Source organism: Symphalangus syndactylus, chromosome 12 (genome assembly GCF_028878055.3).
Source record: "Symphalangus syndactylus isolate Jambi chromosome 12, NHGRI_mSymSyn1-v2.1_pri, whole genome shotgun sequence".
Taxonomy (NCBI): domain Eukaryota; kingdom Metazoa; phylum Chordata; class Mammalia; order Primates; family Hylobatidae; genus Symphalangus; species Symphalangus syndactylus.
The window spans coordinates 35,815,623-35,841,095 of NC_072441.2; the positions used below are offsets into that span (position 1 = coordinate 35,815,623).

The 25,473-nt window shown below is 33.8% G+C and overlaps 1 protein-coding gene across 9 annotated transcripts in view; it reads left to right on the forward strand.

The window, feature by feature from the left end:
* The window catches only part of ADGRL2 (adhesion G protein-coupled receptor L2), a 691,023-nt gene that overhangs the window by 653,310 nt on the left and 12,240 nt on the right, over positions 1-25,473 (forward strand). For all 9 annotated transcript variants that reach the window (XM_063624182.1, XM_063624180.1, XM_063624187.1 and 6 more), the window contains 8 exons: positions 448-631; positions 10,917-11,042; positions 11,264-11,469; positions 12,885-13,058; positions 14,035-14,244; positions 15,240-15,460; positions 16,778-16,844; positions 25,155-25,246. In XM_063624182.1, coding sequence (XP_063480252.1) covers positions 448-631; positions 10,917-11,042; positions 11,264-11,469; positions 12,885-13,058; positions 14,035-14,244; positions 15,240-15,460; positions 16,778-16,844; positions 25,155-25,246 — 1,280 coding nt within the window. The remainder of the gene's footprint in view (positions 1-447; positions 632-10,916; positions 11,043-11,263; positions 11,470-12,884; positions 13,059-14,034; positions 14,245-15,239; positions 15,461-16,777; positions 16,845-25,154; positions 25,247-25,473) is intronic.

A 25,473-nucleotide genomic window follows, 5' to 3' on the forward strand; every position in this document is an offset into this window, starting at 1 on the left:
GTTTAATTTTCAAGCATACATATTAATCTACTCCAAAGACATTAGTATTTTGGGTTTAGAATATTCAAGTTTTGAGATTATAAATAGGATGACTTTAGTAGTTTTGACTCTACCTGTAAGAGTAATGTCTCAGATTAAGAGCTGACACAGGTGGTTGTCAACTGTCAACAATTGAGGTGTGATTAAATAAATAGAAAGAATCCACCTTTCTATACTTACTCTTTGTAATCAAATAGCAGTCTGTTAATCTTCAGTCAGTGTTGTTTTAAAATGGTCCAGGTATATTTTAAAATGGACCAGATATATGTTGTCTAAGTGTTCTTCCATCTTGAAGTAAGAGTAAATCATCATGACAGATAAATATTACAATTGTTACTCATCAGCGACTGAAAATCACTTTGGTTCTAAAAGCAGTCAAAACTAATGATAGTTTTCTAATGGATACAGGCAATTGTTGACACAGTGGACAACCTTCTGAGACCTGAAGCTTTGGAATCATGGAAACATATGAATTCTTCTGAACAAGCACATACTGCAACAATGTTACTCGATACATTGGAAGAAGGAGCTTTTGTCCTAGCTGACAATCTTTTAGAACCAACAAGGGTCTCAATGCCCACAGAAAATATTGGTAAGTGAATCTACTGTCCAGTTTAATTTTGATTTAGAATATTCATATATAAGAGGGTGATGTTTCCATTCTGTATCTATTATTTCCCAGTGCTGTACTTCTTTTATGTCAAATTATTTTTGTCTGTTCCCAAGAGAAATTATTGACCACACTTACTAAAATTAATGCAAAAGCCAAACTCTATCCTGTGTTTTACAAGTTGGTTTTGTGTGTGTGTGTGTTTTTCCAATTGAAAAATCATTAACAAAAAAGTGTAAGAGTGCCTAAATACCAGAATGTAGATTTTTTAAGTAATGAAAGTACTTGCTATGAAACTGTGGCAAATGCTTAACCGTTTTATATAATATGTTCCTAATGAATTTATTTTATGGAATGCATTCTCTCAGTCAGATATTTTAGCACACAGAACTTGAGTCAGATGTTTATATTAAACATAACTGCCTTCAGGTGAAAATGTGGTCAGTGAATTACATCTCCCACAATGCAGAACATCCATGCTTCATAGATGGCAGAATAGCTACAGATAGTGTTGAAGCATAATTTAGAATTCAAATGCTACCACTGAGAGGTAGGAGTTCACTTGTGAAAAATATTTGAAAGAAATACAGTAAAATTTTATTAATTTAGGTTTGAACAATTTAGAATTGTTAATTATTCAGTGAGATTGAATTCAGATGAAGTTAACAGTATACCTTAGTTAGTGAAGTAAAAAGCTTCCCAAGCATACATGTGGAAGAACTCAAAAGGGACACAGACTACTCTTCTACCAGAAGCAGTGCTAACTTCATTAGGGCAGCAGATACTGAATGAAGACTTAACTATCTGGGATGCCATATCTTAATGCCTAATTATGCCTTATTGTGCCTGCCTAAGTCATGAGACTTTATATAAAAAAGGCAGATCAAAGGGGTATATGGAAGAAATGGACATAAATCAAATTAGCACCTATATTTGAATTCATAACCTTAAATTTATATTTTATATAAGTGAATTTTTAAAAAGAAATGAAATATTTTAAAAATAATTTGTTTTTATTTACTTCGAGGTTTGGGAATGAAAAATTAGTAATTACCGAAGTGGCATATTATGACCTCAATTTCTAAATATTCTGAAAATTATTTAAAAAAAAAAAACACTAAAATTCCCTTCTTATACCTCTTCAATTGTGTAAGAAAATTTCATGGGCCGGATTCACATCTATGCTCCCATCAGCCTTACATATATATATAGAACACACTGTAGTTATAGATCCAAGATATTTTTATCCCAGTTTGAGATATATTCTGAACAATTAAATGTCCAGGAATACATTTTTTCTAGTACCTATGTTTTTCAGAGTTCTAAAGGATAATTTTTCGCTGGGCACAGTGGTTCATGCCTATAATCCCAGCACTTTGGGAGGCCGAGGCAGGCACATTGCTTGAGCTCAGGAGTTCAAGGCCAGCCTGTGCAACATGGTGAAACCCCATCTTTACAAAAAATACACCAAGAAAAAAAATAGCTGGACATGGTGGCACATGCCTGTAGTCCCAGCTACTTGGGAGGCTGAGGCGGGAGGATCACCTGAGCCCAGGGAGGGAGAGGTTGCAGTCAGCTGAGATCATGCCACTGCACTCCATCCTGGATGATAGAGTGAGACCCCATCTCAAAAAATAAATAAAATTTAATTAAATGAAACTAAAGGATTATTTTTCATATTGATCTTTTTTCATTTTTAATTAAAAAACACTATGGAGAGACTGGCATCTCTAAAATAATGCTTGGTATTTACTAGTCTAAATGCTGATTACCCAAGAATTATCAATGTGAAAGTCATTTTACAGCTGGGCATGGTAGCGCATGCCTGCAATCACAGCACTTTGGGAGGCCAAGGCGGGTGGATCGCCTGAGGTCGGGAGTTCAAGACTAGCCTGGCCAACATGGTGAAAACTCGTCTCTACTAAAAATACAAAAAAAATGGGAGGCCGAGGCGGGCGGGTCACCTGAGGTCAGGAGTTCCCAGCCTGCCCAGCATAGCCAAACCCAGTCTCTACTAAACGTACAAAAAGTTAGCCAGGCATGGTGGGGGGCTGCCTGTAATCCCAGCTACTCGGGAGGCTGAGGCAGGAGAATCCCTTGAACCTGGGAGACAGAGCTTGCAGTGAGCCGTGATCACGCCATCGCACTCCAGCCTGGGCGACAAGAGCAAGACTTCGTCTCAAAAAAAAAAAGTCATTTTACATATTCTAATAATAGTTGTGTCTTTTTTATTTCCAAGGTATAAACAATTTTGGGGGTGGGGGGAAGGGCCCTGATTTACTGTGAGGGAAACATTCACCTTTTTCCTAGGACTTGTCTTGTTCTCTTTTCAGACATGAGGACTAAAATAGCCTATTATTTCTGTATGTTCCCACTCCCTTGAGGACATGGCTATAATGTCTTAGGTTATTAAAACAATTTGATTTTCCTCCTTAGTGATTTCTTCTTAAATTCTTGGTTTAACTTCATAGCATGATTTACCCTTATAATACATGACTCCATAAAATGATATAATTTTGTCTACTATAATTATATCTAATTGTGACATTTAAAAACTTGGAGGTATAATTTAAAATATGCAATAAGAGCACCTGTTTTAAGTACAATTTTATTAATTTAGTGTATTAAATATACACTGTTTTAAGTGTCTAGTTTGATGGAGTATGGCAATTGTACACCCTTATAATCATCAGCATGGTGATATTTCTGTGTCCTCAGATGGGCCCTTCATGCTCCTTTGCAGTCATTCTCCTCTGACCCTAGCTCTAAAAACATCAGAAACCACTGATGTGCTTTCTGTCCATGTAGATTAGTTTTGCTTTTTCTAGATCTTCAGTTGAATGGAATCGTACAGTATGTAGTACTCCTTTTGATCTTGTTGCTTTTATGCAGAGGAATATTTTTTGAGATTTATCCATATACATGGGAGTGTCCATAGTTTAATCCTTTTTATTGCTGAGTATTATCCATTGTGAGGATATACCACAATTTGTATATCTACTCACTTAGACATTTGAATTTTTTTCCACTTTTTGGCTGCCATTTTTGGTTGCCATTTTTCCAAGTGGTTGTACCATATGAAACTTGAACTGCAGCACATGAGAGTTCCAGTTGCTCCACATCCTCACCAATATTTAGGATTGGCAGTCATTTTATTTTTAGTGGTTCTTGGAGGCATCTCATTGTAGATTTATCTTGCATTTCTGTGATTGCTAAGTAACATTTTGCTGATAACCTCTTTTCATGTGTTTATTGTCCATTCAAATATACTTTTATGAAGTGTTTGTTCATATCTTTTGCCCATTTTTAATTGGGTTGTTTGTCTCATTAAATGAATTCTAAAGATTCTTTTTATATTCTTGTTGTAAGCCTTTTTGTCAGAAATATGCATTCTGAATATTTTCCCTCTAGTATGTGACTTTATTTTCTTTATATCCTGAGAAGAGCAGAAGTTTTTAATTTTGATTTTAAAAATTCCCCTTACTGAGCTTTAGCAGCATCTGGCTAATCCTGTTCCACTTACTCCTCTCACTCTTGTAATATTTTAAAGCAAATTGTAAAATCCTGTCATGATTACTGTAAGAAACTTCATATGGATATAGCCCATACTCTTTAAAAAACCATAATACCATTATCACACTTTAAAAAAATAACAAAACGTTTCAAAAGATGACAAAGCGTGTTCACATTTTCATAAATTTATTAATAGTTGGTTGAAACCAGGATATAAGTCCAAGTAATAAATCTGAGAGATGTATCAGTTGAGTTGTTTTTTTTTTTTTTTTGAGACTGAGTTCCACTCTTGTTGCCCAGGCTGGAGTGCAATGGTGCGATCTTGGCTCATTGCAGCCTCCGCCTCCTGGGTTCAAGTGATTCTCCTGCTTCAGCCTCCTGAGTAACTGGGATTACATATGCTCACCACCATGCCTGGCTAATTTTGTATTTTTAGTTGAGATGGGATTTCACCGTGGTGGTCAGGCTGGTCTTGCACTCCTGACCTAAGGTGATCACCTGCCTTGGCCTCAGAAAGCACTGGAATTACAGGCATGAACCACCACACCTGGCCAAGTATTTTTTCATTAAATGTTATTTTTCCTTGCATACTAAAAAAAAATATTTTTTAAACTTTTTTGTTTTTCTTGAGGAAGTCAGGTGGGTAATTTGTCTTGTAGACTTTGTTACATTCTTGGTTTGGCTTATTTCATCCACAGTGCATTGTTTAACTCTGCCTGGTATGCTGATGGTTAGATTTAGAGGCATGATCATGCTAGGTTTAACTTTTTGTTTTTTTAATTTAACAAGAACTTTCTGTTGCATCATATCAACAAGCACATAATTTTTGGTTTTATTTCCTTGTGATTTTCAGATTGGTTCCATGGTTTAGATGTTATCAGCCTGATCCATCCATTGTAAAATTCCCTTTTATTTATTGTCTTTTTTTTTTCTTTTTTCTTTTTTTGAGCCAGAATCTTCCTCTGTTGCCCAGGCTGGAGTGCAGTGGCATGATCTCGGCTCACTGCAACCTCCGCCTCCCAGGTTTGAGTGATTCTCCTACCTCGGCCTCCCGAGTAGCTGAGATTACAGGTGCCTGCCATGATGCCCTGCTAATTTTTGTATTTTTAGTAGAGACAGAGTTTCACTATGATGGCCAGGCTGGTCTTGAATTCCTGATTAGGTGATCCACCTACCTCAGCCTCCCAAAGTGCTGGGATTAAAGGTGTGAGCCACTGCCCCTGGCCTTATTTATTGTTTTAATGAGCTGAGTGGCCAGCATGATTTTTATCATCACTTTAGACGTAGTTAGATTGTGGTAACAAAAACCGCAAAGTCACAGCTGCTTACAACAACAGAGGTTTACTATTCCTTCCTGCTGCATAATTGTTGAGGCTGGGCTTCAGCTCTGCTTCCTGTCATCTTCAGTTCTGCTCCGTGTTTTTATTCTGGGACCCAGGCTGATGCCAGCCCCTGCCCATAAAGGTGCAAGTCTCCTGGCAGAAGTCATAGTTCTTCCCCTTTCCTCTCATTACAGCCACTACTTGCTGAAGAATTTGCAAAATAGTAAGATAAATATATTAAAATTCTGTCTACAGTATTGGCTGAGTGAGGCTCTGAATGGCTCTCCAATGAACCAAGTGTATTCATGTTCAGAAAATCTATTGAATAAGGCATATATTATTTCAAGCATACAGAAAGTACAGAGGATAGCATAACATCTTTGTACCAGTTACTCAGCTGAGCCACATACTGGTATTTTACCATATTTGCTTCAGATTTTTTTGGAAAAAGAAAATCACAGATAATGTGGAAGTTCCCAGGATTGCCTCCTTCCTGATCATATCATGAAGGAGGTAGCTGTCACCTTTATTATTTAGCATTAATAAGCTTAAAAAAATTTGCTTTGTAAGTATGTACACTGAATACTTTTCAGATTTTTAACATTAATTTCACACTGTAAATGTATTTTTTTTTTTTTTTTTTGAGACGAAGTTTTGCTCTTGTCATCCAGGCTGGAGTGCAATGGCACTGTCTCGGCTCACTGCAACCTCCGCCTCCTGGGTTCAAGAGATTCACCTGCCTCAGCCTCCTGAGTAGCTGAGACTACAGGCATGCATCGTTATGCCCGGCTAATTTTTTTGTATTTTTAGTAGAGATGGGGTTTCACCATTTTGGCCAGGCAAGTCTCGAACTCCTGACCTCAGATGATCTGCCTGCCTCAGCCTCCCAAAGTACTGGGATTACAGGCATGAGCCACTGCACATGGCCATAATTGTATAATTTTCCCTTAGCATTTTGTTACATTTATATATGCTGACATGTGTATCTGTAGTTCATTTGATCTGTTTCTAAGAATGTCCCAGAATTAACTGCTGATAGACATTTTAGTGGCTTCTGCTTTTTTCCTGACAGAAGGAAAACTGTAATGAAAGTTTCTGTATGTCTTCTTGCTCCAATGTGTGCCTTTCTAGACATACATACACACATACACAACCCCTAGAAATAGAATTTTTGAGTGGTAGAGCATACCCACCTTCAGCTTTACTAAATACTGCCAAATTGCTCTCTACCTTCTTTTACCAATTTAGTTTTTCACCGGTAATACCATTACTAGTTTTGCAGACACTTTATTATTGACATAACTTTTGTTGATCTAATGAGGTTGAATTGGTTACGTTATTGTTTTAATTTACAATTTCCGTGATTGCTTCATGTTGATTTTTTTTAACAGATTTATTACCTATGTTAGTTTTCTCTCCTATGAATTTGTTGTTTACAACTTTCTCCTGTTTGATTTTTTCTTTATACTTCTATGTATACTGGACACTAATCCTGTAAAGATTATGTAGTTTACAGGTATTTATTCTGTCTGGGCTTTACCTTTTTATCTTTTTAAAAGGACTCTGTTGTTTTACATAATGAGTCAGATTTACCAATCTATTCTTTCAGGGTTGGTACTCTTGGTATCTTGTTTAAGAAATATTTTCCTTTTGGCTTTCTACTTAGGAAAATGTTCTGTCCATTGAGTTTATAAGGATCTTATACTTCCCTTGTAAATGATAAACCTCTCCCTTTTTACAGTTATGTCTTTAATTTACCTGAAATTTATTTTTAATTATATTATATGAGAGAGGCAGCTAATTTGATTTTTCCCCATATGAATAACCAGTTCCTTGTGTACGTTTAGTGCGTAATCCATTTCTCTCCCTAATGATTTGTAATGATGTCTTACATGTTAGCAGTGTCTATTATTTGCTGCTTTGGTTTTTTCAGTAATATTAATACCTGTTGAGTCTTTCGAGGAGCTGCTTTGGCTGCTTTTTGGCATGTCTCTTCTATATGAATTTTTAAATCAATGGATCAAGTTCCAGACACAAAAATCTTGTTGGAATTTTGATTAGAACTGGACTGAGTTTGTAGATTGATTTTGAAAGAGGTGCCAGATTGAACTGTTGCATTCTTCCAAATAACAGCATTATGTAATTCTTCATTTTTTTTACGTCTTCTTATAAAGTTATATATTTTTCTTATTTTTAGTGTCTTGCACTTTTTAAAAATCAGATTTGTTCCTAGATAATTTATTCTTCTTGTTTTTATTATAAATAATATCACTTTTAAAATTACATATTCTAATTGTTTATTGTTTGGTGTATAGAAACACGATTGATGTTGCTCATAGCAGCCTTGCTAAATTCTTAGTATTTCTGATAGTTTATCATTAGAGTCCCTCGTGATTACTATGTAGTTAATTGTGTTTACTGTGAATAATACTTGTTTTTTCCTTTATATCTTTTATTTGCTTTTCTTGAACTACTGCATTAAGCTAGGTCCTCTAGTACAATGCTAAATAAAACCTGTGATAGAGATCATTTTGACTTTAAATGGAATGCTTCTAGAGTTTTTCACTATTGTTTGCTATATACGTTTTGGATACATAACGGTTTAGCCTTTCTGATAAGAAAACTTCTATCTGGTCAAGGAATTTTTCTTTAATTCGTATTTTTTTGTAAAGATTTTTTTTTATATTAAGTGGATGTTGGAATTTATTTCTGTGAATACTTTTTACATTTTTCTCTATTTGATGAATTATATGAATACATTTTCTAATGTATTAATTTCTATATGCTTTTTTAACTTAATTTAGTAATAAATTTAATTTGTCCAGGATATTATAAAATGTGTGTATATTTTATTAAAGATTTTTTGCATCATTTTAATGACTGAAAGTATCCTGTAATTTTTTGTGAAATGAGTTAGGGATACATCTTTTTCTATTTTCTGAAATAGAAAATAGAAATCTTATTTAAAATTCAGTATATATTTATCAGTTGAGTTTTTTAATGGTCATAAACTATTAGGGTTTTTAATTTCTTTTAGTCAGTTTTATTTTTCTAGGAAAGTTTCTATTGTCTTTTAAAAATTTATTGATATAAATTTATCTATTGTTACAAAGTTCATTATTGCACTTTCTTATGGGAATATCTTAAGTAGCTTGAAATACCTACTGAGAGCTGTAGTCATGATCTTACTACTTTTAACAATTTTAAGTTTTTTCTTTACTGTGAACATTATTTTTTAAACTCTAATAAGTAAATTTCTGTTTAATGAAATTAAAGTTTGATAAGTAAATATTTGTTTAATGCAATTAACTCTTTGTACATGTATATCTATGTTTGGGATGATTCATGAAAACTCAGAGGATTTTCTTCTTTCATCGTGTCTTGTTTTTAAGATATGATAGCTTCTTTCATTGTGAGGAAGAATCAGTTACTTTCATCAAACTTCTTCCCCTCTTTCCTCCCTGCCCCTCACACAGAGTCTGAGAACAGTTCATCCATCTATCCACCTGCTTTATCTTTCCAAACATATATCAGTAAAATAAGTGTATCAGCCAGTTTCTGTAGCTGATAGAATTTTAGCAGTTACATGATGCTCATTATAAATTTGTATTTCAGGGTTTGACATGTGGTTTAATTGCTTATAAAAATTTATGAATGTTATTATATTTACACCTACATGTAGATGTATTTTACAAAACAAAGTTGCAGAAGATTAAAAAAATTAGTATCCAAGAATTACTGTACAATGGTATGAGATGATTTTTGTGAAAATAAAAAGGGGATTGTAGGTGAATAGCTGATAGGTGATAGAGACATTAGAGACATTAAAGAGAGTGACATTCAGAAAAAAAATGTGGACTGTGTTTTTTGAACATTTTTAAAGAATACGTATTATTTTTAAAATTTAAATATCGTAAATTAATGAATTTTTCATATAATTCCTTAGATTTCATCAATAAAATATAAATATTATAATTATTAATATAAGATAGTTAACTCCTGTAAAAGCAATGTACTGGCTGGGCGCGGTGGCTCACGCTTGTAATCCCAGCACTTTGGGAGGCCGAGGTGGGCGGATCACGAGTTCAGGAGATCGAGACCACGGTGAAACCCCGTCTCTACTAAAAATACAAAAAAATTAGCCGGGCGTGGTGGCGGGCGCCTGTAGTCCCAGCTACTCCGAGAGGCTGAAGCAGGAGAATGGCGTGAACCCAGGAGGCGGAGCTTGCAGTGAGCCGAGATTGCGCCACTGCACTCCAGCCTGGGCGACAGAGCGAGACTCCGTCTCAAAAAAAAAAAAAAAAAAAAAAAGCAATGTACTTTTCCATTCCTTTTAAAATCTAAATGAATGTTGATGTAAAATAATTACAATCTGTATTGTGATTCCCAGTAGACAGTAAACATTTATATTGTTAGTGGTTACTATTAATTATATTTTTGAAATGAAGTTAGCATTGGCATGTTGATCAGGTAGATGTTCTCAGTGTTTTGTATTGACTTGTTTTCCTTAAGTGTTTTTCAATTTTGATACTTGGTTTGAATTTTTGAAATTTGGTTTAGATTGCAGTGGTTGTCACACTTTTGCTGTAAAGGTCCAGATAGTATATATTTTAGGCTTTGCAAGCAATGGTGGTCTCTCTTGCAAATATTTAACTGGCATTGTAGCAGTAAAGAAGCCATATATACAAATGAATAAGCATGATTGTGTTCCAATAAAACTTTATTTACAGAAACAAATGTCATGCCAGGCTTGGCCTGCAGGTTCTATTTTGCCCAATTTGAGTGTGTAAAGATTGATGGTTACTAGTGAGAATTAATGGGAAGTTTTAACATAATGATATTTTCATCATAAATATATTCTTCTGGGCCCACTATTTTTAGAAATTAGAGAAAAAAATGTATTACTGCAAACTTGACCTGTGTAATTTTTCATGTTAAAGTGGATCATAGATAGAAATAGATGTATAGATGCCATAAAGACATTCAAATTTGTACTTCATATTAGTTTTACCACTGCCAAGTAATGGTCATTGAAAAGTTACTTAACATAAAAAGCCAAAAAATATCAGTTTGAAATATTTTCTTTTAGCTTCATGATTTAAATATAAAACCTTGAAAGTTATTAGGTAGTATTAATTCATACACTATTCATACTTATAGGCTAACAGATTGGTATTAGTTCATGACAAAAGAGATAAAAATATGAAGGTGTTAGAATGACAATGTAAAATTTTTTTGAGAAGTGAATATTTAAGACTTAAATCATTTGGAGTAATTTGGTTTTTTGTTCATGATTTTTGTTGAAACCTAACAGTAAAATTTTTTAAGTAGCCAAAAGAAAACAGTAGTTTCCATACAGTTATCATTTGCCTCCTTAGTTAACCCTAAAGAATCCTTTTATCCCCACCTCCTTTATCTTTTCCCTCATCCAGTCCTGGAAGTTGCCGTACTGAGTACAGAAGGACAAATCCAGGACTTTAAATTTCCTCTGGGCATCAAAGGAGCAGGCAGCTCAATCCAGCTCTCTGCAAATACCGTCAAACAGAACAGCAGGAACGGTAAGATGGAAGTCTTTTAAAAATTGACAGTTTTTGTTGTTATTCAAAAGCCTATTAAGTCTAAAATGTATTTGACTCCTTATATAACAAAAAAAATGGCTTACCATTTAAAAGCAGATTTAAAACAATGCCTTAGGACTTTATCATTTTATTCTTATTTTATCTTAGTTTATTAACAAGCATGTTTTTTGTACATCATGTGACTATTTTTACCTTCCTAGGGCTTGCAAAGTTGGTGTTCATCATTTACCGGAGCCTGGGACAGTTCCTTAGTACAGAAAATGCAACCATTAAACTGGGTGCTGACTTTATTGGTCGTAATAGCACCATTGCAGTGAATTCTCACGTCATTTCAGTTTCAATCAATAAAGAGTCCAGCCGAGTATACCTGACTGATCCTGTGCTTTTTACCCTGCCACACATTGATGTAAGTTAATGTATGCTAATGAAGTAATGGAAGGTTATAAAAGCAGAAAGAAAGGAAAGCAAAACTGAGGTGCTGGGGATGGGGAGAGAACTGGGGAGATGGGAGGGAGGAAAGACAAGACCTTTCCATTTGAATTTTAAATGTTGGACTAGGTCAGAGACACAAGTTTATTTAAGTCTGTGAACATAAAATTAAATGAGCTTGGTTCAGTGATTATTAGAACTTAAGTGTATTCTTAATGAAAGCTAATTCAGTAATCAACAGGAAAATGTAAATGACTCTAATTTGTTTTCAAATGAAAATTAACCCTTACCTTACTTAGCAGCAGGATAGCTGAGTATTAACTCTTAGGACTCTGCCTTTCTGTGTGGCAGAATTTTTTTCATTAGTTTACTGATCACATTTGACACAACTGTTACCAAGTATTGTGTTTAAAAAAACAATTGAGGAGATGTGATTCCTCTGCTGTGCCTTAGAATGCGAGTTGATACTTATGTAACCACACTGTATTGGAAGATTGTCTGCAGAATGTTTGGCTGTTGTGATAAGTAGAGTGAATAAATGCCCACAGATAAAAAAGTGGATCTCCAAATAGGCAAAGAAAAATAAATTTGTGTGGTTACAGTACTCATATCTGCTATAGTTGATTGACTTTTTTTTTTTTTTGAGACGGAGTCTCGCCCTGTCACCCAGGCTGGAGTGCAGTGGCGTGATCTCGGCTCACTGTCAGTTCCACCTCCCGGGTTCACGCCATTCTCCTGCCTCACCCTCCTGAGTAGCTGGGACTACAGGCGTCCTCCACCATGCCCGGCTAATTTTTTGTATTTTTAGTAGAGACAGGGTTTCACTGTGTTAGCCAGGATGGTCTCGTTCTCCTGACCTTGTGATCCGCCCGCCTTGGCCTCCCAAAGTGCTGGGATTACAGGCATGAGCCACCGTGCCTGGCCTATTGGATTGACTCTTAAGAGCTTTTAGGTACTAACAATATGATTTACATTGTTGCTAGTGTATCTCTTAGAACTAACCAAAAATGGGCCCAAAATAGAACATGGATTTTTAAAACATTTGGTCCATATAGAATTTTCTCAGAACAAATTTATGGCTCTAATTTTATCAGAAAGGAAAAAAAATGATTCTAATGTACCATCGATTGTAAAATCATAAAATGGAAATTGTAATTGTGTAAAATGGGTCTTGGTAATTTAGAGTACACTTTAGAGTGTTTCGGACTATAAAGTCCCTTTTAAGCTAGATACCTGCCTTGTATAACATAGTCCACAATTTTGCTGATGAAAAACTTTATAGTCTGAAACATGCAAAGTTTAATCTAAATTACCTTTTACACATATTAAACAATTGCTGTTGCCATCTTAGAGTATAAAATCCTAATTTTATCTTGTCATTTTATTTCCCAGCCTGACAATTATTTCAATGCAAACTGCTCCTTCTGGAACTACTCAGAGAGAACTATGATGGGATATTGGTCTACCCAGGGCTGCAAGCTGGTTGACACTAATAAAACTCGAACAACGTGTGCATGCAGCCACCTAACCAATTTTGCAATCCTCATGGCCCACAGGGAAATTGCAGTAAGTATTTGCACTTCTAATTAGTAGCAGAGAAAAACCTCAGAGATTCAAAACAGCTTGTATAATAGTCCCATTCTTTGGGTGCTTTTCGTAACTAAAAAGCAAACAAAGTAATGTTGATTTCTAATTGTTTCTACACTGTCCACAAATTTTAAGAAGTCTTGGCACTGTTATTGTTACTTCTCAAAATCATATGTTACGACTTTATAGACTTGTAAGTTTTCCTCCTTGGGGCAGGAGCTTGGTAGAGACGACAGAAGATTTAAATAATGAGCAGCAATAGGTCATACAAAAGAGACAGAAGGCTCTCGAGTTTAACATGCCCTTCCCATCTTGAATGTTTGAATCTAATTTTACAACATTTGCTTTAAGTTTCCTAACCACTTTGCACATTGTGCAAAGCTGCACCTTTTGAAAAGTCAAACTGGCTTCTGGAATATGTCTCAGTATTCTTTCTTGTGATTAAGACAATGACAGCCAGAAGACAGAAATATTTTAAGAAGTGTAGGATTTCGGTCTCAGATCTGTTGTATGTGTCAACTCTCAATATGTAAGCATACAAAACCCCAAGGAGAAAATAAAAACTTAAAACTTGGCTTATGTGTTGGCTTGGAAAAATCATTAAAATGTCAGTTGTTTTTAATCACGAATAAGTATTCTTTATTCTGTCATGTAACTAGTTTCCATGTGTTTATGTAGTTAATTCAGTCATACTTTGAAATCATTAGGCTCTTTTATTGTTTTCTAGGTAAAATCTTCCTGTCTCATAGATCATTTTTTAAGTATAAAAGACAGTAATATTGAATGCTATTATATGATCAAAATTTATTTTTGGTATTGAGCCTTTTTTGAACACATATGAATAGTATTCTTCAGAGTTCAGTAGTAAAAGATGAGCTGTACATGTGAAAGCTGTCTTTCTTCTAGTTGATGTAATGCAGGAATGCTAATGTTCCTCACATCTTTTTATTTTCAGTATAAAGATGGCGTTCATGAATTACTTCTTACAGTCATCACCTGGGTGGGAATTGTCATTTCCCTTGTTTGCCTGGCTATCTGCATCTTCACCTTCTGCTTTTTCCGTGGCCTACAGAGCGACCGAAATACTATTCACAAGAACCTTTGTATCAATCTTTTCATTGCTGAATTTATTTTCCTAATAGGCATTGATAAGACAAAATATGCGGTAAGCACCGGTTGAGTTAATTGACCTTAGATCTCTGAAAATTATTTTAGTAGGTGTGAGGTGACATATGATACTGACATTAATGTTTGACCTTGTAACTTGATACAATTGATACGGCAATATTGAAAGACAATTTGTAGTAAATTAAAAGACTGTCCAATTATTAATATTATGAATTAATTCATTTTGTGTATTAAGATGCAGTCGAATTTTTCTGTGTTTTTATTAAGACATAATTTTAATAGAAGAATGCTGGGGATACAGAAATATAAAGATCCTATTTTAAAAATTCTTGTTTTGTTTACATAGTCATTCTGACCAATGATCCTTTCTTTGTATTCAGAACAATTTATTCATCATCATGAGGTCTTAATATCAGAAACAGAACTTAATTAGTTAATGCTTCACCCTATATTCATCTGCACTTGGATAATTTAAGAATGCTCCAGATATGACAGGAAAATAATCTTAGGTAATTAGAGCTAGGATTTTGTCATTAAAGCAAAATTTTAAAATTCCATTATAGAAAAAAATAGAAATAATATATTTGCAAACAATACTTTTAAAGACTTGTGAAGCAAATCATCTACAAGTGGAATATTCAGATTTCATAACAGATAATTCACAAACAGAAATTATGAAGTTTTCTTATTTGATATTTAATTTCACTAAAAAATGTTCTAGATTAATACTCTACCTTGATGAAACCTAGCACACTTGGCATTATACTCTGTGAACATGATAATCAGAGTATAATGAACAAATTCGGATTTGTTCTGAATTTGTTCAGAATATAATGAACAAATTCAGATTTGGCAGGGTTTTTAGCTTGTTTCCACTTACGAAAAGAGTATTTTGAGGAAGCATTAGTTTACTCTGCATAATGTATTTTTGAAATAATAGTGATTTCTCTTAGTGAGTATTTTATAATTTTGGAGTGGGCTATTTTTATTCATGAGTTTTCTTTTTGTGTTTTTTGTTCTTTTCCCTTGTAGATTGCATGCCCAATATTTGCAGGACTTCTACACTTTTTCTTTTTGGCGGCTTTTGCTTGGATGTGCCTAGAAGGTGTGCAGCTCTATCTAATGTTAGTTGAAGTTTTTGAAAGTGAATATTCAAGGAAAAAATATTACTATGTTGCTGGTTACTTGTTTCCTGCCACAGTTGTTGGAGTTTCAGCTGCTATTGACTATAAGAGCTATGGAACAGAAAAAGCGTAAGTAATTGCAAGCGACCTGAGTGTTTTTCAAGTGAATAATGTTTTAAAGCCTGTTAGCTGTCAGTGAGGGTCCCTGACAGATTAAAATAGCATCTGAAAGCTTTATTGGTAAGAGAATGGGCATACCGTGCACAAATTACAATCAAGTCTTTTGTAATTTTCTGGGTTCAGAGGATTTGTACTCTGGCAAGGCAGATTCTAAATTATGGACTTTCTTTTTAACACAAAAGATTGACCTGAAACAAATTGAAAAAGTAAATAACTTTTTGGCCTTAGAGAGATATTGAGTAAAAATTCTTCTGAACTTAAAGCATCTGACAGGTTTAACTACTCAGTGTTAAGCTAATGCTTCATTAGCTCTCTTTGTGCAGCCGACCCTCTATAGCTAACTCTCATTCTGAATTGTGACAGTAGCACATTCCATCCCATATGTTTTACTTTGATAATATTTTATCAGGCAGTTTGAAAGGATTAAAATAAGTCACTGTCTTTCGTTCATAAAAGTATAGATATTTACAGAAAGTGACAGAAGTTAGACATAGTCATGTTTCTAAGGATTTTATTTGCTAGAGGCATGAATTTGCCTTCCAATTCTGTTTATTTTTTTTTCCTTTGATAAAATTAGTTATATAAAGATTCTTTGGACTAAAGAAAGCTTTTTGACTGTACAGATGATGAAAGACAAATAAAAGAAATTCAGTGGGGATTCCATGTTATATGAAAAATGAACCACTAAGTAAAATCTGTCTTAATAAGTTTATGCATCATTTAATACTGTGTGAGTTCTGTGCTTTGATTTCCTTTTCTAGCATTTATCCATCCTAGTGGAGGTATTATATTTCTGCTACACTGTTTTGCAACAAATATAACATCTGAACAGTTTTTGGGGGTTCTGTTAGGTTCCGTAGGGTTAAGCACTTTAGCTCAGACAGATCTGAAAGGCAAATTTTGAAAATTCTATGTAGGACTTTAAAATGATGAGACAATTTGCAATATTGAGTTTCAAGTCTTTCTTAGGGAAGTCAGAAGTCTTAAGGATTCAGTGGTGGAGTGATGTTTATTATTTTCCCCATACAAGCACGATTTTGTATGCTTTTATCAAATATAAAACCAGCAGTTTGAAGTAAATAAATTACTATCCTTTGTTAAGTCAAAGCCAACTCAGAATTATTAGAGGTCTTGCACATGATAAATGAATCTTCAAAGGCAAATGTAAAGATAGTTTTGTTTGTTAGGTTTTTAAAATCCTATTTTCCTTGTGATGTTGAGGTTCCATATAAACTACTAATGCATATTCTTCTCTTTTCATAATAGTTGCTGGCTTCATGTTGATAACTACTTTATATGGAGCTTCATTGGACCTGTTACCTTCATTATTCTGGTAAGCAGATTCTGTTTTCCCTTGCTTTTTAGCTTGCTGCTTTAGCAGTGCTATTCAAACAAGGATAATTTGTTTTATTGTTTATCTATCTATACAAAGATTTATAAATATGCCTGTCTCACAGGATAATAGTATATTTTAAATATTTTTTATAAATTTACTAATTAATATTTCTGAAAATCTTTAAAAGTACTTTTTCTCATTTCTAATTTAATAAGCTAAAATATCACATCATAATCTAAAAAATATGCTTACATATAGGCCATGTTATAAATTAAATGAATATGTCAGGAAAGTGAAAGAATATTACCTTAATTTTTATTATCTTAGTTTCCACATAGTAATCTAATGAATTACTATGTAATTCTAATGAATTAATTTTAAGTGAATTTTAAATGAATATCCACAACCTCAATTCTTTTTAGTATATAAAAAGTTGTTTAAGTTGCATTAACGAATGACTATTAAATCAATTTAAAATTTATTAGAGATAAAATTACTTCTATAAGACTGAAGATACCAAATGAAAATACTAGTTTAAGAAATACTATTTTTAAATGAATTTGATACAAGTCAAGGATAATGACATTAAGATATTTTTAAACGTCTTATATTACCCTTAGTCACATTTGAGATATAGTTGAAATAAAGGAGTGTAGCTACAGTATCTAGACTTTGGTATTTAAAACTTTCTCTCAGGGCTGGACATGGTGGCTCACACCTATAATCCCAGTATTTTGGGAGGCTGAGGCAGGAGGATCACTTGAGGCAAGGAGTTAGAGGCTAGCCTGGGCTTCATAGCAAGACCTCCCCTCTACAATAATATTTTTAAATTAGTTTGGTGTTGAGGCACATTCCTGTAGTCCCAGATACTCAGGAGGCAGAAGCAGAAGGATCTTTTGTGTGCAGGAGCACAAGGCTACGGTGAGCTATGATTGCACCACTGCACCCCAGCCTGGGCAACAGAGCGAGAAAAAAAAAAAAAAAAAAAAAAACTTGCTCAGTTGTAGCACTATGGTGAGAAATGGTGTTATTAACTCTGAAAAGGAAACATAAATACTTCCTATTTTAAGAAGTTTTTCTTTTCTTTTTTTCAAAAACGTAACACAAATGAGCTCCTTTGGATCTTTTCATGATTAAGCAGTGTTTCATAAAATCGAGAAAAACTTTTAGTACTTGAAGGAAACTTAACCACTTCAAGTGTATATTTGTTTGTCATTAAAATTAATTATTTTATTTATTTTATACAATTACTTATACAAAGTGAAATGAAAATTTGAGATGAATGCCTGTATGAATTAAACCAGTAAAACATTCTCAAGTATTCCTGGGAAAGCTGATTTCTCATCAGAATTATTAAATCCGATGATTGCCCAAGTTTTTGTTCTTGGTGTTCATATGTTAACACAGCCTAAGCCTATCTAGAATTCAATGGCTGACATGAAGAGGCATGATCCTTGAAGACATAACCTTCCATTTTCCCCTAAGACCTTCGTCAAACACATATGTTGAAAACATGTAAAGACTCCCTTAGGGATATTTGGCCTATGAGGCTACCATGTGTTTACTCCTTTTATGTTGTAGTTTTATTTATTTGATACCTGTGAAGATAAGTACTGACTTTAGATCATTAAAAAAACATTTCAATTAGCAAAAGAAGTTAATTTTCAACATACTCAGCTTTTAGTAAGAAAAAAGGGTAAAGGACATTTTATTATGTTGTTCATTTATAGTAGAGCACACTATTACTTTATAAGTCTTGTCATTATTGTCCTCTACCAAATCCTTCAGGTTGAGATGTGAAAGGCCTTTTCAACAGCATTCTTAAACACAAATCCCAGTAGGTAGCAATCCCAGTACAGATCTTGTTGGAATTGTCCTGCAATTGCTTTGCTTTCTGATTTTCCCAGCAGAGAGAGATTAAGAGTGGTATAGGAGTACAAAACAGCGTCTTGCAAAAGAATATCTAACTTACATTGAGATATGATATGATTATACAGTGTGTGTGGGAAAATATATATATATATATATATATATATATATATATATATATATATATATATATCTCCCTCTGGTGATGATAAGACATTTAAAACTCAATTCAGGCACAAATCTTAATAATATAGATTGTATTGTATACTATCCTTTTAAGGAATATTCCCATAACAAAAATTACCTATTGCTATTCCTAGAAAGTATAGCTTTGCGTTTTCAGTTTTTCTGAATTGAAACTGTTTCACTTAGTTGTATTAAATAGGTGTACCTTCTAAATAATAATCTGTGAAGAAAAATAATATGCTAAGGAAGATAAAACTTCCTACTTCTGCATTTCTATAGAATGTCTTGCCTACAGGCACTAGAGTTATTATATCTATGAGAAAAGTGCTGGTAAGTAATGAGCAGTGGGAAACCATTAGTATGCCTGAAATGGTTTAATGAAAGCTTGGATCATGACACGTCAGGAGCTGTTCTTATCATTTGGACAGCTCCATCTGCATCGTTAATAATTAATTCAGTTCAGTAAGAGTTCAGCTCACACACTCATTTAGAAGTCTTCTTCACAGAACACCTCTCTGGCTGCTAGTCCCAGGGAGAAATAGGTTTCTGCATGGCCAACAGCAAAGATCTGGAGATACAAGTATAGCTTTAGAGTTGCATTTGCCAGGTAGCAAAAGCTCCAGGGAGAACAAAAAGGGTCAGAACATGTGCAGTTCAGCTAGGTTACTTCAGAGTGATGTTTCTGTTCTTCTGTCTTATCATATCCATGTCAGCACTGCAAGCTGTGGAATGAATTTTAAGCTGCTAAGCTCAGACGGATGTGACTCAATTGAGCAGGTTGATGACCATAAAACAAACTGTGCACTCCTATAATCTGTGGTACCTTTTTCTTTTTTTAAACTTCTTTGTATTTTTATGTTCATCAATACGGGTGATGTTTAGCTGTGCCATATCATTAAGCAGTTTGAATTTTATCAGCAAATTATATCAGCAAATTATTATAAATAATTATGAAATTATTTTTGGGGAATAGGTAAAAGAATGATCTTTGTCAGTGGGAGAGAGAAAAAATGTCCCAGTTTGATGACTTACTCTTTTTGGCTGAATAAGGAGTTTTTTTTTTTCTCGATTTGTTCTCACTCAACAGATTTCTCTTAAGAGATAGCCATCTATTTACCTGTACACACACCTGCACACACACACACACGCCCAGAACTAAGCTAAAATCTGGTTCTTGAATGAGTTGTTTCATCTCCAGAATTAATTATTAGCATAGACATTTAGCCTAGTGGGTTGTCATATGTATGTACCACAATCCTAATAGCCTATACTTACTAGTAGTGGCTTCTGTGTGGATAATTGAGTAACCGCATGTACTTACCAAGTTTAGACAAATGTTTGTGTGCGCAGCTGTAACTCCACCTTTTTCCTTTCTCACTGATGCATGCAGCCTTTCAACCTATGCCAAAATATTATGTTTAAACTTCGTAGTATTTACACTGAAAAGAAAAAACAAAGAGCAAGAGGGTCAAAGAGTGGCTGCATTGGAATTCAAGGGAGAAGAGCAGCAATTGGATGGTAGAGACATTGTTCTCTCCCTGCCTCTTTGCCTGCCTTCCATTGAGAAATAGGGGAAATACCATGTGTGATGGTTGTGATTTATTTTGTAAACGTGTATCAAAGGCAGAAAAATAAATTGGGCAAAAGTAAAAGTAAGGAGGAGAAAGAAATCACTTATTATAATTGGTGGGGGCAAGGGAGAGGGGGAAAGCTCAGAAGTATATGGCTGGAAAGAGCCATTTATGTCATGAGAAAAATGCAAAGAAGAAAGGAACTCAGACTTGCAGCCAGGAGTTTATTTGAAACTTACCTTTTTTGTCTTAAAATGACTACAGATTTTTATCATAGATGTGTTTATTTGCCCCTGTGCCTCTTGTTCTCATTTCCACAGTTGTATTTTAAGAAAACAAGAAAGAAGTAAGAAAGGGGAAAAAATTTTTGGAATATTTTCCTCTGCAAAATTATAATTATCAGAATGTATTGCCTCCTGAAAAAGATTGCAGCAACAATATTTATTCTATCAAACTAAAATTTAGCATTACATTTTTTTAACATTGGAGAAAATAAGATAACTGTAAAACCACATTTTAAAGAATGTATCTGTGTTTCAGTATATGTTCTGTTTTAATTCCAGAAGATATTTTATTGTCATATATGTTGGTGGTAACATAAATTGTTGAGCATCAAAATGATATAAAAATTTTTGTATTTCTCTAATAAGACTAGTAAATAAGATGTATTGGTGAAATTTTTTTATTGAGTTGGGAAAAAGAAAAATCTTATTCAGCATTATTTTGCCATCTGACGATTTATAATATGTCATATGCTTTATTTCATAATTAATTTGTCTTGAAATGATGATATTTTGTCCGCTTCCACATACCATTGCCTCATTATTTGTATGCCTTCAAGTCGTGTTTCAGAGGCTAAGTTAGTGTTGGGTTTAACTATAAATTTCTTTACACGTAGATATTAGTGCATTAGCTAAAAGTTTTATTTTCAGTTTCTTCAAGTTGGAGAATTCAGACACTTGTAATTTGAGCCCAAAGATCCCTCAAAGTTATGATTATTTTTCCAATACTTTTAGTTGTCTTTAAAGAAACTCACTTTCAAATCTTTTAAAGCATTCCATTTTAAATATGTTAGAAACAGCTTAAAAAATTTTATTCTTACATTTGCACTTGGATTTATGAGCTTATGTGATATTTAGCTATGTAAAAGTATAAATGACATAAACAGGTTTAGAAAAAATACAACTAACTGTTGTTAAGCATGCAACTTGACTAGTGGGAGTAGAAGCATGGCCAGTTGCTGATTGTGGGATGGTAGTGTTTTACAAAGGAAATGGAGAATTAGTTAATTCTGGCAAATCCATCCGGCGGAAGTCATTTGATGAGCATACCTATTATGTAAATAACATAAATAGGATTTCTTTGAGGCAGTACTTTATATGTTAATTTATTTATCTTCAATTCATTCATCTCTGAGTGATTTTTAAGTTGGATTCGTTTTTATAGAAATGGAACCTTTTAATATAGACTTAGTATATCTTTGTTAGGAGACTTCTAATCTTTTCACCCAGAATAAATTGGTTAATTTTATATGGGAAGTCTGTGGGTTGTAGAGCCCAGACCACAGTATATTGAATCCCAGCCCTGACAATATAGTAGCTAAGTAATCTTTGGAAGGACACATCTCAATTATTTGTAAAATGGGTATACAAGTGCTGCCTGCTACCACTGGATATAGATCGATTGTAGCTGTATTTTTCCTCTGTAATTTTCTTTATTTTCTGAACTTGTATTGTGAATATATTGTATGTGTAACTAGAAAGATGCATTAAACACATGTAATGTTAAAAACCTCAGTTAAGTGAGGGGAGCAAAAGAGGAGAAATGCATTGAACAGTCTGTTTTTAAAGGATTAATTGAGATAAGTTTTCTATGGCATATTCACCTTGGTTAGTATTAACTAAGAAGAATGACTTTATCATACTTAAGTCTTAATTGTATTTTTATATTGGTAGATTTCATTTTAGTATGTCAGTTTTATTGGAAAGTTGTCCCTGATTTTTGCCACTGAAAAATACTTTTGAGTTCACTTCTAAGATTTTATCATTTTCTGCTCCTCTTCTTTTTGCAATATAATACTTTGTATGTTCACATTTTTTACATTCACATTTTTTATTTTCCTTATAAATTTTATACATTGTAGTGGATAATGAATAACTTCTTTCTTTCCAGAATGTTTTAGTACTACTAATATTTTGTTCCCAAGGGAATAGTTAATATGCTTAGAAAATTATGAACACCAAATTATGGTCCTGTACACTTCAGGAAATTGTTTAAGAAGAGCAAGGAAAAAAACCCTTATGTTCAGAAGTTTGGGATAAAAGAAAGTAAATTGTTCTTATCAGGCCGTTCAAAAAGAAACAGTCAGAAACAAAGGGAGAACGATTTAAAGGATTTTAGTTGTGAATCTGCAAAGCAGCCATCTTACCTATTATAGTCAGTTTTTTTGTTTAGTTGGGTTTTGATTTCTCTGTTTATTTTTTGGATGTTTATAGAGTTCTTGTTTTTAACCATTCTTGAATTTTACTAGTTAAAGCTAGGGTTGCATAAAATTAAAAAAAAAACACACTCTTAATTTTTGCCTTTTAAAAAAAATTAGAGATACACTTTACTGTGATTCTTTAAAAACCTAATCAGATATTTACTATACTACCAAAGGACCTCTAATTTCTCAAAGGCAGAAATTGTGTCTTACCTCATCCACAATACGACAAGCACATCCTTGTACGGAACAAGGTCAAGAAATATTTGTTGAATGAAATGTATCACATTATAACATCTCCGAAAATTCAAGTATTTATTTATATTGTGACCAACTAGAATGTTACGGAAAATTAAGCCAGATAATGTTTATTTTTTTTGTTTTGTTTGTTTGTTTTTTGTTTTTTTTTTTTTGAGACCGAGTCTCGCTCTGTTGCCCAGGCTGGAGTGCAATGGCGCGATCTCGGCTCACTGCAAGCTCCGTCTCCCGGGTTCACGCCATTCTCCTGCCTCAACCTCCCAAGTAGCTGGGACTACAGGTGCCCGCCATCGTGCCCGGCTAATTTTTTTGTATTTTTAGTAGAGACGGGGTTTCACCGTATTAGCCAGGATGGTCTCGATCTCCTGACCTCGTGATCCGCCTGCCTCGGCCTCCCAAAGTGCTGGGATTACAGGCATGAGCCACCGCGCCCGGCCAAGCCAGATAATGTTTCTAGAATTGTATTTACTTTTTCTCTAGATGTATTTTAAGAAATGATTCAATTTTTTTTAAACAAAGAACTGTTTTTGTCCTTAAGTAATTAACATCAAAGGACAGAATGTAACCTGCCAACACTTGTAAAATTTTGCCCATTGACCTAATTTATCCCTTAAGAGGGAATTCTCCATCTAAGAGAAATCATAGGGCACAGTGGACAAAATGACTTGATAGATACACAGCCTACATTAAAGCTTTCCTTAGCTCTGCTCCTAAACTCATCATTAGGAAGGACTTGGACATTTTTATTTATTGCCCTATATCACTTTTCCTAATTATAAAATCAGAAGTAGTGAAAGATGAATAAAATAGTGTTATCATTTGATCGTGTGATATTGTGACTCAGTAAAAATGATCATGTTACTGTAACACAGTTACGCTGATTATCTGCAACAAGGAATTAAATTCATCCTTACCTATAATAGGTGAAATGGGTCCTTTTCTGAATATACTATTTCTGGTATTTTGTTAAGTAATGTAAAGCTCACAAAGTGACTTTTTTTTTTTCTTTTAAAAAGTAATCTAAAAATAAAATGGCAAAAAAAATCCAGGAACAATGTAGCTTAGTTCTATTTTTGGAGCATAAAAATGGAACTTCCTCCTCTTCTTCCAACATTCTGCCAGGTGTCTGTAGAAACAAATGCAAATTACCAACCTTTGTCTCTCAGTCAAAACACAGCTCCTTTTCCTCTGAGCAAGCTCATGCTGACCTCTTGGAATCCACTCATTTTCCTTCTTGTCAGAGTCCATCTTCCTCATTTTGCTTTTGTTTGCACCTAGATTCTTTGCATAGCTGAATGTTTAGAAGGACTCAAAACAGCCTTTTGTCAGAATGTATCTACTTCCTTACAATACAGAGACATAGAAAAAAAGGACTGATGGCTTTTAACAGTTAAATGGCAAAACATACCTATATAAACTTCATCTTACTTTATATAACAAATGTTTATCATATGTTATTTCATTTGATCCCCACAATTGCCTTATGAATAGATTGGACAGATGTTATCCTCATTTAATCAGTCAAAATCAAGAGCTAGACTCACAACTAAGACTTATGGTTCCAAACCCAGCAATTTTGTAGATTACATGATGTACATTATGTAAATGCTCCTTCTAAGGAATTCACTTTAGTGTTTCCATCAGATGGCTTTTAGGTCCTGAAGTACGTCTAGCTAAAGAAACTAATTTAGGTGTTCTAATTTATTTAATCATTACCACATAATACTGACTTAATGAGGTTGCAATTTAATGTCAAATGATCTATTAAATAGTTGATCATACATAGCCAGAGTATTTTTTATGTAGACTCAATTTGATCATTGCATACATAAAAAATTATATCAGTATCTTCCATATAAACATGGATTGATACATTTGCAAGAGCTATTCATTTTTCAGCTGTTTGTTCATTGTGGTCTAATTCTTTATTTGTTACAACAGCTAAATATTATCTTCTTGGTGATCACATTGTGCAAAATGGTGAAGCATTCAAACACTTTGAAACCAGATTCTAGCAGGTTGGAAAACATTAAGTAAGTATTTTGTATTTTAATTTTAATACTTGACAAACTAATTAAAAGATACTCTCCACAGGGAACACAGGGATTTCTACCTTCTATCAACTGTAGAAATTATTCAGAATGAAGTTTTACTGCCCTCAAGTTGAATCTCAGTGTTACTATATCACCGACACTGGTCAAAAATTAGATAATAATTGCTGTCTTGATCTAGAGCTAATAAATTGTTTCAGTGGCTTCGT